This window comes from Elgaria multicarinata, chromosome 1 (assembly GCF_023053635.1).
Source record: "Elgaria multicarinata webbii isolate HBS135686 ecotype San Diego chromosome 1, rElgMul1.1.pri, whole genome shotgun sequence".
Taxonomy (NCBI): Eukaryota; Metazoa; Chordata; class Lepidosauria; order Squamata; family Anguidae; genus Elgaria; species Elgaria multicarinata.
Window position 1 is genome coordinate 36,174,947 of NC_086171.1, and position 14,170 is coordinate 36,189,116.

The window sequence follows — 14,170 nt, forward strand, 5'->3', positions numbered from 1 at the left end:
GAAAAGTTTTTAGTTGAGCTTTAAAAGCTGCGATTGAAGTTGTAGTTCTCAAATGTTCTGGAAGAGCGTTCCAGGCATAAGGGGCAGCAGAAGAAAATGGATGGAGCCGAGCAAGGGAAGTAGAGGCCCTTGGGCAGGCGAGAAACATGGCATCAGAGGAGCGAAGAGCACGAGCGGGGCAATAGTGTGAGATGAGAGAGGAGAGATAGGAAGGAGCTAGACCGTGAAAAGCTTTGAAGGTTAACAGGAGAAGTTTATAGTGGATTCTGCAGTGAATTGGAAGCCAATGAAGAGATTTCAGAAGCGGAGTAACATGGTCAGAGCGGCGAGCCAAGAAGATGATCTTTGCGGCAGAGTGGTGAACAGAAACCAACGGACTGATGTGAGAAGAAGGAAGGCCAGAGAGAAGAAGGTTGCAGTAGTCCAACCATGAAATAACCAGTGCATGAACAAACGTCTTGGCGGAAGAGACAGACAAAAATGATCGAATCCTGGCAATATTATACAGGAAAAATCGACAAGATTTAGCTACAGCCTCAATATGAGGAATAAAGGAGAGCGAGGAGTCAAATATAAAGCCAAGGCTACGAGCTTCCTTGACCGGAGTAAGCGTAACATCATTGACAGTAAGAGAGAATGAGAGATGAGGAGAAGGTTTAGGAGGAAAAACGAGCAATTCAGTCTTTGCTAATTAGGAGGTCTAATTAGGAGGTCTATAGCTAACACCAGCACTGGCACACAGTAGGACAAGGTACCCAAGCTGGATCTGCCTCTAGAGATTTAGTGAAAAACACCGAGTAAAAGTAACATAAAAACAACTTGGAACTTGGGGTAGATGTGAAGCTGTGCCCCCCTCCCCCCGAGATAACTTAGCAGTTAATATTGAATGTCATCTTCTGTTCAACAGCTTAATATCATTCACCCAATCAAAAATAACTAATCCTATAGCTAATGAAATGTTTGATCAATTTTGAGGAGATCCGAGGCTAAGAAACGGAGGCAACACATACTTATGCCAGGGTGCAGGGAGTCAAGAAAGAGGAATTGCAATAAAGTTTATATAGGTCTATACGCCATAATACCTTGCACTTGAGGTACAGACTCGGGTAAGTACTGTCCCCCATCTTTCCTAAAAGATCAGACATGTAACATAGGCTTATTTATACACATGGAGTTCATCAATTAATTAGAGTGGCTTCCTGGTTTATTTCTTGTGATAATACTCTTATAACATACTACTGAAAACAATCTTGGGATGTGCCCAAGGGAATTCCAGAGGGTACCTGGGGCTTGCAGATCTCCCTGTGGAGATCGGTCAGATTCTGGCTGGACATCAGGAAAAACTTCCTGACTGTTAGAGCAGTACGACAATGGAACCAGTTACCTAGGGAGGTTGTGGGCTCTCCCACACTAGAGGCCTTCAAGAGGCAGCTGGACAACCATCTGTCAGGGATGCTTAAGGGTGGATTCCTGCATTGAGCAGGGGGTTGGACTCGATGGCCTTGTAGGCCCCTTCCAACTCTACTATTCTATGATTCTATGAGAGATTCAGAATTCATATTTTCCACATTACTGCAGAAGCAAGAAATGATAATAGTGACTCAAGTTTCTTCTATCCATCCTTTCTGTTGATGTTTGAATTATCTCTCAATTTAACTGGGCTTGGATGGAGTGTTTTGTTTTTGTATTTGTGCACTTCATGAGAAGCACCACCGGCACACAGCCACAGACTCTCAGTGCCCTTACATGAATGCACAAAGATGCTGTAAAGGTGGTTTTACACAGTACAAGAGATGCATCCCTGCTATTTCCACCGCAATTATAAAAATCTTTCTGAAGGGACTTCATATGTGTACAAACATGCCCTTCAAGTGTTATAGAAAGACATGGTTTACTTAACACAAGGACTAAGTTTTTCTACAATGTGTGATGTTACCTTAGGAGGACTTTAAACCTTGAGCGCATATATTGCAAATGCAAACACAAACACACATTTTGGGGACAAGTAAAACGTAAGCTAAAACTGGCCCAACTCACTAGTCTCTATCTAGCAATAGAATGGACAGAAAATGAACTACACAAACCCTTCCAAGGTCTTGACTACACAAAAAGATGGATGTTAAAGATAGCCCCGTGATTTACCTGCAATGTTTGAAATGTGGCTAAGAATTTGTATAGACAGGAATGTGGAGAGTAAGTGAGACAACAGTGATTTATTAATGAACCTCACAATATCTTGTCTTTACAACTGAAATAATTACCATACAGTTTGATGAACCTTGAGGACCATCCCTGAGTAATATCCACATCACCAGAGTCTCAAACAGCAGCTTACACTGCCTTGGGAAACCAACATATATGTGTAAAAAAAAACCCTATAAAATAATGTAGCCACTATATAAGAATGCTGTGTATTTTACTCATATAAATTCCAAATCTCTTTTTAAGGATCTGATATAACTACTGGGGAATAATTCAGGTTCATATGAATTCTATTAAATACATTAACTCTTGATCATACAAACAAGAGTCCTTGCAGTTCTTTACCCACTTCTGCATGTTTTACACAGGTGCTGACAAAAACCAACCCTTGACATACAATATGGTTGTTGACCTCTAAAAATATGGCACTAGAAACAGCTTGCGGCTAAAGTTATTGAATAACCTTATAAAGCAATATATGGTTTTTTTCCGTTGAATTATGACCAAGAAACCATTGTTGCAAATGGGGAAAACATCCTATTGTTGCCTAAAAGTGACAAATATTTACTTGCTATTTAAACCTACCAGAACAGGCAGCCGGGCCATGAGGTGAAAGGAAGGACTACCAATGAAGTTGATGGCAGAAGTGGGGCAGATACATGAGATTGTCTGGATCAATCTAGGGGCCACAAAACTCTGGGTGGAAGAGTGTTCATGTCACAGAGGAGACACTTGTGTGTTACAAATAGTAAGTTATTAAGTATTTATACAGAAGAGTGAAGAAGGTGGTTGCCCTGCCATTGTTGTAAACCGCCCAGAGAGCTTCGGCTGTGGGGCGGTATATAAATGTAATAAATGTAATAAAATAATTGGTTTAACCGGAGGTGGGCGTGGGAATGGAACCACAGAGCAACAGGGAAAAGTGGAGATTGGGACCTGGCCAGTCCACCTGAATAGATCAGCCATACTTCTAACAACTCTTAAAAATGTGTTTCCCCAGTGATGTTCAAAAGGAAAGAACTGTCTCCTTAACTGACTATGAATTTGCTGGGTTTAACAATCAATCGCTGCTATGAGTATATAGAAACAGTCTGTTCAATATATAATTTATTTATTACATTTATATACCGCCCCATAGCTGAAGCTCTCTGGGCGGTTTACATCTTTGCATGCTTTAAAACATCCCCTCTTTGCAACCTCAAGTAAATTGGCTGATTCTTGTTGCTAGTTAGAAAAAGAGACGTTACAGCAGAAGAATGTCATTAGAGACATTCTGGATCAGACCAAAGACCTATCCAGTCTATTCTCACAGCAGCCAACCAAATGCCTGTCAGGAGCCCAAAAGCAGGACGTGAGCACAATAGCACCCTCCTGCTCATGCTCTCCACAACTGGTATTCAGTGGCATAGTGACGGTAATATGTATAACTATCATGACTACTAGTCATTGATAGCCTTATCCTTTATGAATTTGTCTCATCCCATTTTAAACAGTCCATGTTGATGGCCGTCACTACATCTTATGATAGCAAATTCCATTGTACAACAAGGCGCTGTGTGAAGAAGCATATCCCTTTATCTGTTCTGAATCTCCCACCATTCAGCTTCCTTGGATGACCCCAGGTTCTAGTTGTATGAAAGTGGGAGAAATATGTCCTCTTCTCTACAGTATGCATAACTTTATACAACTCTTCCATGTCGCCTCTTGGTCACCATTTAAATCATTTTAAATAATGAAATACAGTAGGTTAGATCCAGACATAGTAATACCTGGAGTAGTCCTATTGTAATCAATGACTTAAGTTAGCCATGACCAACTGAAGTCCCATTGATATCCATGAGTCTTCTCTAAATAAGTCTAGATACATCCCAGTATATAAAATTCACTGCTACACTTTTGTCAAATATGAATTTTCACAACAGCTCTATAGCCATTTTCAGGGCCTCTGGGTATACTTAGAGCATTAATGGACATCTTTCTCTAATTCCTACTGCTGGCTGAAGATGGTAAAACTAAGGGCAATTATTAACAAGAAAATGTATGCCCATTATTATTATTATTATTATTATTATTATTATTATTAATTTATTTATATAGCACCATCTATGTACATGGTGCTGTACAGAGTAAAACAGTAAATAGCAAGACCCTGCCGCATAGGCTTACATTCTATTAAAATCATAGTAAAGCGATAAGGAGGGGAAGAGAATGCAAACAGGCACTGGGTAGGGTAAACAAGCACAGGCACTGGGTAGGGTAAACTAACAGTATAAAGTCCAAACAGCATCAGGTTTTAAAAACTTTAGGAAAAAGAAAAGTTTTTAGCTGAGCTTTAAAAGCTGCGATTGAACTTGTGGATCTCAGATGTTCTGGAAGAGCGTTCCAGGCGTAAGGGGCAGCAGAAGAAAATGGACGAAGCCGAGCAAGGGAAGTAGAGACCCTTGGGCAGGCGAGAAACATGGCATCAGAGGAGCGAAGAGCATGAGCAGGGCAATAGTGTGAGATGAGAGAGGAGAGATAGGAAGGAGCTAGACCTGTTTGTTTTCAAACCAGTGGCTACAGAACACACATGGTGCCTAGAGGTGCAGCCACAGGATATAACGGGGAGTACTTTTGAAAACTGAGATTTTGTATGGCTGCTTGGAAAACGCTATTGGAATTATTTATTATTTATTTATTTAGAATATTTATATACCGCTCCTCATTGAAAAAAATTCGGAGCGGTGTACAAGGTAAAATGAAAATAAAAACAGAATAAAACAGTTAAAACAAAATTTAAAAAGAAGCAAAACAACAACAACACAGAAATCCAAGGCTGCATGTTAAAGAAAGGCTTCTTGGAATAAAGATGTTTTCAGGAGGCGCCGAAAGGAGTACAAGGTTGGAGCCTGTCTGACCTCCAGAGGGAGGGAATTCCACAGAAATGTGAGAGGGGGGGGGGAATCTTCACCCCAAGCCTATTTGTCTCCACTATACTGACATCTGAGTCAAATAAAAAGGCTCAATTGCTGCATTTCAGAAACTGATATAAAGTACTCCCTTTGAATTAAAGCACTTAGTAAATTATACTACACTGGAAGTAAAATGAAGTTAGTATAACTTACTTACAGGGTTCACAAGGAATATTCCATAATTACCATGATGCAAATATAAAGCAAAGGTTACGAAGCCAGCATGATATTTTAACACATATTTTAAGTCAGGGTTTGGATGAGGTGGCTATATTCCCCCTGCCCACTCCCCCGGCACATAAAACATGACCAGTCAGTTGTGGTTGGATGCTGAGTGTCCCCAGCATCTGGTATTCAGAGGCATACTGATTCATACTGGAAGAGATTGATATATATCAAATCAATCATGACTACTAGTCATTGATAGCCTTATCCGCCATGAATTTGTCTAATCCCATTTTAAGCTGTCCATATTGATGGCCATCACTACATCTTGTGCTAGCATCTAAGCCACATTTAAAGGAATTCCATGCAAGGGACGTAGAATTCAGTTGCCTATAACCAATAGCAGTAGAACACATGTGGGCACTGTGCCCGAGGCCCCATACTTCTGACCCTATAACGCATGCATATTCTGTCAGCCTTTCCTGTAGTCCTCCCTCACTTCTTCCCAATCTCTCCTGACATCTTCTGTGATAGAGAAAGGCTCCTGGCTCTTCATACTGGCAAGTCTACTGGTATTCCGAGGTGTTCTCAAGCTGGGAACAGGATAGGCTCAGCTCTCCTTTCCTGTGATAAGGGGAAAGCTGCTATGTTTGGAGTGGCAGGACATTTCCAGATGGCCACCCTCTCCACCTGAACTACTGATGCTGTTGGACTCCAGCTCGGATCATTTCTGTTAGCCATGCTGGCTGGAGTGACAGAAGCTCAAATCCATCATCATCTGGAGGGTCATACTTGAAGGACCACCTTCACCCATACCAGCCTGCCCACACACCTTAAAATCAGCACCAGAAACCCTTATCATCTGCTTGCCTCTGAGAGTAGTCAGGTATGAGTGAACAGACCTTTCCTGCAGTGCCCCCTCACTCTGGAATGTTTTACCTGTGGCAGTCCCCAACATTACGGAGGCTTTCAGAAAAGCTCTTTGTGCTTATTGGCTTTTTCTGAAGTTGTGTTTGATTGGACAGTTGATGACTTTGGCTGCAACTGTTCATTGAATTAAAACATTTCTTAAACGGGATAGTATTGCTGGCATTTATTATTTTGTGGTCATTGTGCTGCATTTTATCTTAGACACTACCTTTAAAGCTGTCTTTAAAATATTTTAAATGAATAGCCCGTGAGTGTTCTACCTGTTTGCAAGTGTATTAAGCTGCTAGTTTCCTCAAAGGAGAAATTGCTCAATCTTATGGAACAAAACTAGTTCTTCTCTTTGCAATCACTATTATTTATTTACCTGTTTAAATAGTGCTATCAGTGTACATGGTGCTTTCGAGAGTAGTGATGGACAGGCTCCCGTCCCAATGTAGGGCATGTCTACACCTAAGGGTGTAGCAGGAGAGAGGGGGAAGGATAGTGGACTTACCTGCTTCCACGATCCTCCCCCAGCGTCTAGACGGCTGTGCGACATCCCGGAAGGAAAGAGGGACGTTGCGGCCACCACTACTACTTTTTTTTAAAGAGAAGCCGGTTGCGCGGTAAAAAAAACAGCGCCCAAGTCCCACCACCATCCCAGGGATGGCGAAATTGCTGCCCAGTCCACCCCCATGGGCACAGAGCCTCCCTGCACAGCTCTGTGCCCGGCCCCACTACTCGTCGGGGAGAAGGGACAACCCGGGAGCAGCAGCCACACCGCCTACGCTCTTTGAGGTAGTCCCGGGACCACAGAAATATCGGGAAATCCACGGCCCCGGATATCCTGGGGAAAGTCCGTGGTCATCCCGGGTTGCCCCTGGGATCGCCTGTGCGTCATATGGGCACACAGGGACAACCTAGAGTCGACCCCGAGGTATCTGGCAGGTGCAGACATGCCCCTGCTTATGATCTAAAATACAACACAGGAGAAAAGGCAGGAAAGTGGCGGCAGTTGCTTTACTTGCATGCGCTCAGGCGTAATTCAGTGGGTGTTTTACTTGCATGCGCTCAGGCGTAATTCAGTAGCGCATGGGAACTAGGGGGATGTATCAAAGGTTTTGTGGGCAAAGTGGGTTTTGAGGAAGGATTTGTAGGAAGTGAGAAGGCATGCAGGCCAGCAAGACAGAAACGGAGGAGTCTTCTGAGGGAGCAGCCCTTCTGATGGTGGCAGAGAAGAAGGAGAAGAACATGGGCAGGGATGTATTAAGAGTACAGTAATGGGGGGGTATTAAGAGTACAGTAATAAGGGGGGACAAGTTTATGGAGGAAATTAAAGACAAGGACAATGAGCTTATGTGGGATTTTATGTTATCTATACTTAGCTTCTGGAATTGTCTGCTACGGCTGCTTATGCTCCAATTTCAAAGAAGTACAGAAGTAGTGAAGAATGGTATTATCAGTATAGAGTTCAGTTTCCTGAGAATCTAAGCTTTTAATTAAATGGTTTCTAACTCTTCATGGATGCAAAGATATGCTTGAAACTGTGAGGGCAATACCAGCTAAAATCTCTGAAGCCCAAAGGATGACTGGAGAGCTTTCTAGCAATTGTGGGGCAGGGCTTTAGTGTCTTGTGTAGCTCCTTGTCTCCAAAAGGAAACAAAAATTATGCACAACAGAACAATAAAACCAGCTTGCAAAATAAGAAACTATGATGATGTGTTGAATTAGCATGTTATACAGGTTGCAGAATTCATCTTTTCTTGGCCTAGAATTTGGTTTACTGGTGTACAATCTGCAGTCAGCTGCAGATTGTGCAGTGTGAGAGTGAAGTAGAAGAGGGGATTTTAATGTTTTCTTCCTTCCTGTACTGACTTACGTTTTTAACATCTACCATATTCTTTCTTAAGACCAATCTGAGCCCACTCTTGGCTACCTTCCTATTTGTTTTAATTATCTACACTCTGTGCTAGAAAAAAATGGGGAGTATTGCAGAAGTCAGACCCATCTTCAATATAGTTGCCTTTCATGTAATGGAACCGATGTTATGATCTATGAGATCACAATAAAAGGGCTATAAAGTACAAATTATTCAAACATTTTTATTGCATGAGATGAGAAATACAGATGCAAAAACAAAATACAATAATCAAACTTTGCAGAGCAGTCTGTATCAAGTGAGATGGACACACTTTTGGAATAGTTCTCATCTTGAGAGCGAAAGCAAGAAATGCTGGCTACCCAACTGCAGCAAATTTCTCTTTTCCCATGACTCCACCTCCTCCATCCATTTCACCCCTAAACACAATGCCATTGTTCATGCAAGTTGGAATGAAAAATAAAAGTGATTGTGCCAGCTGCTATTTCAGCCTTTGCAAGGCACTTTAACTACCAACAGTTGAAATAATTACATAAATCAAAGCAGATTTTCTATATACAAAAGACCCACTAGTGCAGTTCTCCACAGAGACAAAGAGGTGTGTTCTTGGTCCAGTATTAGACTCAGCATTTTCAGACGACAGAGGACTAGACATGTCACTCTGAGCAAGGGAGGCGAGTCTTTGGCTAAGGAGAAATCACCCAACAACAACATAAGATGGTTGAATATCACAGTTAGTATTAAAGCATTAAGTCATTCCACAGATGTCAGGGGGTAACATCCAACATGTACAGCTGAAATTCCTGCACCAAAAAGCCATTTAGGGCATTCTCTACAAACCTGCTTCATTAAAGAATGACTACTCCAGCATGCTGGCTTATATAGACTCCATTTGCACTGGTTAACTTCAAAATTTATGACTTGCTATTCCACAAACTACCAAATTTGTAGCGACAGCAATACAAGGATGGTCAATATGTCAGCCATGCTTGGCCCATGCGGGAATTTTAATGTGATTTTGGGAATAAATACTAGTGTGAGAAATTACTTTCTTTTTATGTCTGTGGGTGTTATAATGTCTCTGTGTGTTATAATTGTATTAGGGAGATCCAAAGCTCCCTTGTCTGCCATCACAACTTGGCACAGTGGAGAGCCTGGGGCCCTGCTGATGCTTTTGACTACAACTCCCATAGTCCCTGGTCATTGGTCATTCTGCCAGGGACTTATGGGAGTTGGTAGTCCGAAACATCTGGAGGGCACCAGGTTACCTATCCCATTCTAGTGAAGAGAGAGGCTTGCTCTGTTAAAGTTAATGCTTAAATTTAAAAGGCAGAGAAAGTTGTGTGGTCTAGTGAATGTCTGCAGTCTGCCTCATTCAAGGAATGGTAAGTAATTTTCAGAACAGCCAGAACAGTTTCATGGTCAGAAGGTGGACTCCCACCCCAGGAACCTTTAGCTTCTGATAATTGGACTCTTTCCCCCACCCCTATACCCTCCCCTCTTGCAGGGACTTTTTTATGCAGGGTCCTCTACCTGTCATTGTGGTGCTCCTTTGTGTAGGATCACCTTGGCACAAATGCTTCATTTTGTATGCATCTTCTTTAATGCCACTAAAACAGGTGTGATTATGATTTGGAGGGGACAAAGGCGGGAAGGGGGGAGGTTATTTGCATGTACTGAAAATGTTTCATTAGCAAAGTGATCTGACAGCCAGTGTGGTGTAGAGGTGAGAATGCTGGGCTAAGATCAGGGAGACCCAGGTTCAAATCCCTACTAAGCCATAAAACTCACTTGATCATCTTAGGCCAGTTACACAATCTCAACCAACATCACAGGGACACTGAGAGAATAAAATGGGTGGAGGGGGCAAGAACCATGTATAACAAAGAAGGGTATAATAAAAGTTTAATAAATATGTATACAACTGTGTTGGAACTAAAAATGGAAGTTGCCTGTAAATCTTGAGATCCCTTCCCAACTGAGGGCTGTTGAGGAGGAACAATACTGATTAAAGCTGCTATGATGTAAGGGAAAGGCCACTATAGCAGTGGGGCAACCCTTCATCCCCGCCTCGTCTAAGGAGAGAAGGGCTGTGCAATGAAAACAGGAGTGGGGTACAGAGGCAATGAGACTGAGCAAAGGAAGAAAGTTGAGAAGATGAGGGGCCAGAAGCTCTAGCAGGGCAAAGGCTCCAACCCAGCAACAGTTGGACAAGAAATACAGTAGTGAATACAATGAGATTCGAATTAAAAGTGCTCAATTCATTTCATCAGGTTCAAAGGGACTTAGGTCCGCATCGACACATGCATACCATGAGATGCTAAGACAGACACCATTTCAGACCGCAGATAGGGGCCTACTATAGTTGCATGCTGCATCCACTAAAAACCTTCCCAGCAAGTAAACTAGCACATCAGGGGCAAAGGTAGCCTGCTTTGTCATGCTAGCATTCTACTTTTGTAGTGTTTTTACGTAGGGCAGCATGTATACATCTGATATTACACTTGTAGTCTGAAGTGATTCAGCCCATGCTTCCACACCTCAGGATGTTTCTACCTTAATTCTACTGCAAGTGCAGCCCAGGCTTTAGTCACTACTAAATTTAGTTGGACTCAGATCAGGAAAACAGCATAGGCAGTGTAGTAGGCGATAAGAGAAGAAAGGGTAGAAATGGTAGGGAACTGGGGAAAGGAAAGGCCAAGCAGCAGGGGGAGCCAAGGATTTGAAAGCAATATTTTACAAGGCCCAGGAATGAGAAAATTGCAGCCCAGCATAGGGAAACAAACAAGTCTAAGCAAGCAACATGTGTGGAGCCTATATTTCACTTGTTTAAGTACTGTTAAATATCAACTCCAAGGACTTTAGTCTGTACAACAGGAAAAAAAATGTGACAGTGCAAGTCAGCTCTAATGAGCATCCACTGGGTACCAAAGCTTTGATGCAGACCAAACAGAGACAGGTTCAGAGGATGATGAAGTCAGACATTTACCAGAGCTGAAAGACCTGCTAAGAGCTCATCACCCCAAAATGCTGCCACTCTCACTTTGTACCCAAGAAAGTCAAAGGTAAAGAGAAAACTCTTGCTTTGCCTCTGCCAGAATTGAGTTTGAGGGGCACTGAAAGAGCCTTGCACAACAATTCTCAAAATCCTGAAGCTAGCACTGCAGACAAGAGCATCCTTAGCAAAGTAATAGCCCTGAAAAACATGCAGCAAAGAGATCAAGAGTAGCTAGCAACCATCAATCCGCAAGGGATCCAAACTCCCAGCAGGCACTCACTGTAAACCTTAACCAAATCCTGGTCAAAGTCATCCTTCTAAAAAAGCAAAAGATATGAGACACTGAGACAGGAACACACCACCAGACATTGAGACACAGCAATTGAAGAGCAGCTCCTTATTTATCAAGTCAACAGCTGGTAGTATGAACAGAAGCCACTATCATAACTTTTAAAGTTCTTTTACATTCAAGGTTATACAGGTATGCCAGATAAGGACAAAAGGATTATTTCTGCTATATTTTCTGCTACCACATCTATATGTGCACTGAAGAAGCTGAGGCAAAGCAGAAGCCCTGCATTGTCCCAAGAGGCCAGCTTTCTACACCAAGCTTAACCAACCATTATCCCATCATAAGCGTAGCACATTTTGTGCGTCAAGAAAGTCTCCCTGGACATTGCTGTGTTGTGCCACTGATGTTGTGATGTATAAAAGATTCCTATGGTCAACAGCAACATAAATTTTCTTAGTTTAATTGCTGTGTTACTTTTCATGCGCTCTGAAATATACAATATAAATTTATTTTACATATACTGAAATTTATAACCCACCTTTCTAAACAAAACCTATTCAAGGTGGCTTATAAGTTAAAATCTGAATGTTTTATATAGAGATTGGGGCATTTGCTGCCTAAAACACAAAAAAGGTGCTTTAAAGAATGTTTTAATCGTATAAGTTTTAGTTAAATTTGTATAGATTTTCATATGCTTAGGGCCAATAGTCCTGAAGAGAACATGCTCATCTACTCAGAAGTAAATCCTTCTGATCTCAATGGAGCTTACTCCCTAGGACAGGGGACGGCAACCAAAATTCTACGACGGGCTGTTGACCACTCTCTTAACCCTCTGGGGGCCACACAACAGTGATACCAAAAGGCGTGTGGTCATGCCTCTTGACATCATTTGGTTCCCGGCAGCTGATCCTCCTGATGCATCTGTTGGGAACCGGCTTCACTACATTCGGCTTTCTCTCAACGGAAAAGGGCCTGCGCACAGCGAAGCCTCTTCACTCGCCCTGTGCCTTCTCCCATTGGGGAGAAGACCCAGGGCAGGCAAAGGCACCCAACTGAGCCAGTGGTTGGAGAAGCACCTCCAGCTCTCTGCTCATTCAGGCTGCTTCCCCAATGGCCACAGAGCCAAAGCAACCAGGATGAAGATATCTGTCAAACTGTAGCCTTACAGCCTGCCAAGAAGCGCTGGTTGCCTCGGTGGTGTTGGGCAGGCTAAACCTCCTTTTGCTTTGCCCAGCCATCTCCTCCAGCAATCAGTGACGTTGGCACACAAGGCGCTCTAAGCCTCCATCTAAGTTGTTCCCATCTTGTTGTCCAAAGGAGAACAGGAGAGGAAGAGACAAGCAAACCGTCAGGCACCAATTAAGAAGAAGGAGAGAGAATGGGGATCTCTCTTCTAAATGGTGCCTAATTATTCAGGGGCACTTTTTAAATTCTTTGAAATCTGAATAAATACTGCAGCCCTTTGTAAAAGGAATTCTAATAGACGGTTGTCTGGTTTGGATGACACAACAACTGTGAACCAAGCGGGAGGAGAGAGTTTACTGTGAACCAAGTGGGAGTGAGCGGGCTTGTTGGTTTCTGCCACCTGATCACTCCCGCCAGGGATAAACAACCCAAGGACGCCTCATCTCTGGATTTTTAAGCATGATGTGTGAACCACGATTTCTGGCTTATTGGAGGGGACAGCCCAGAGTTATAACCCATCAATCCCGGTGCACGCAGAGACAGGGCATCCCTGTGTTGTTTTTCTCCTGCTGATTGCAGCAGGAGCTAGCACACTCACTCCTGCCTCGTTTGTAACAACACAGTTTTTTTTAAAAAAACATTTAAATAGTATTTTGATAAACCATTATAGCAGGTTAGACGACTTGTGACCCTCTAGATCAGCCTTCCTCAACCTGGGGCGCTCCAGATGTGTTGGACTGCATCTCCCAGAATGCCCCAGCCAGAGCTGGCTGGGGCATTCTGGGAGTTGTAGTCCAACACATCTGGAGCACCCCAGGTTGAGGAAGGCTGATCTAGATGTTCTGGCCAACAACGCCATCAGTCCTAGCCAGCACAGTTAATGGTCAGGGATTTATTTATTATTTATTTATTTATCATACTTATACCCCGCTCCTCAGCCAAAAAAGGCTCTCAGAGCGGCTTACACACCTAGAGGGACACAAGCTGCCTGCACTTGCTCTGTAGTGTATCCTACTTTGGATCCAGAATGCAGGAAGAAGCAAGCATTTCCTTTTAAGCATGTCTGTTTCAAATATTCAAAGCATCCCTTACAGATCAATGGGGGCAGAATGATCAGTAGGATTGCTGCCATGTGTGCCATTTCCATAAAATGTCCTTCCTTGTGGAAGGAAAAATATTTTTGACTAGAAAAGAGTAAGTATCCCTAAACAATGTATAAAGGCTACTTGAAACCCTGCACTGTGCATGCATGTATTTTGCCCCATTCTCATGAGCTTCAAATAGGAGGCCTTGGTGAATTGTCATTTCCCAGTGAGCATATAGAAAGCAGTAAGACTTGTGTGCACGCAACTCTCACGTCTGACAGTCCACGTGTAGAATTCCACTCTATTACCTATGCAAAAGAGCTTTTCATGTAAAAACAAAAACGGTGAAATAGCCCTAACTGATGCATTTTATGAGCAAAAATGAATGGGGAACCTGTTCACACAGTGCACTTCTAATGAAGAAGATAGCTGTATGGTAAGGACTTCAGTTCACATTTTTGAAAGCAACTAAAGTCTTCTTCAGGTATTCACCAAAGAGGATGT

At 42.7% G+C, this 14,170-nt stretch overlaps 1 protein-coding gene across 2 annotated transcripts in view; it reads right to left on the bottom strand.

Moving 5' to 3' along the window:
* RBM33 (RNA binding motif protein 33) overlaps window positions 1–14,170 on the bottom strand; it is a 105,513-nt gene that overhangs the window by 26,741 nt on the left and 64,602 nt on the right. The window contains exon 16 of one of the 2 annotated variants that reach the window (XM_063125998.1): window positions 8,314–8,792. The exons of the other annotated variant lie outside the window; for it this stretch is intronic. Within the exon in view, the coding sequence (XP_062982068.1) occupies window positions 8,763–8,792 (30 nt within the window). The 3' untranslated portion in view covers window positions 8,314–8,762. Of the gene's footprint in view, window positions 1–8,313; window positions 8,793–14,170 lie in introns of those variants that run through there. 2 annotated transcript variants of the gene reach the window in all.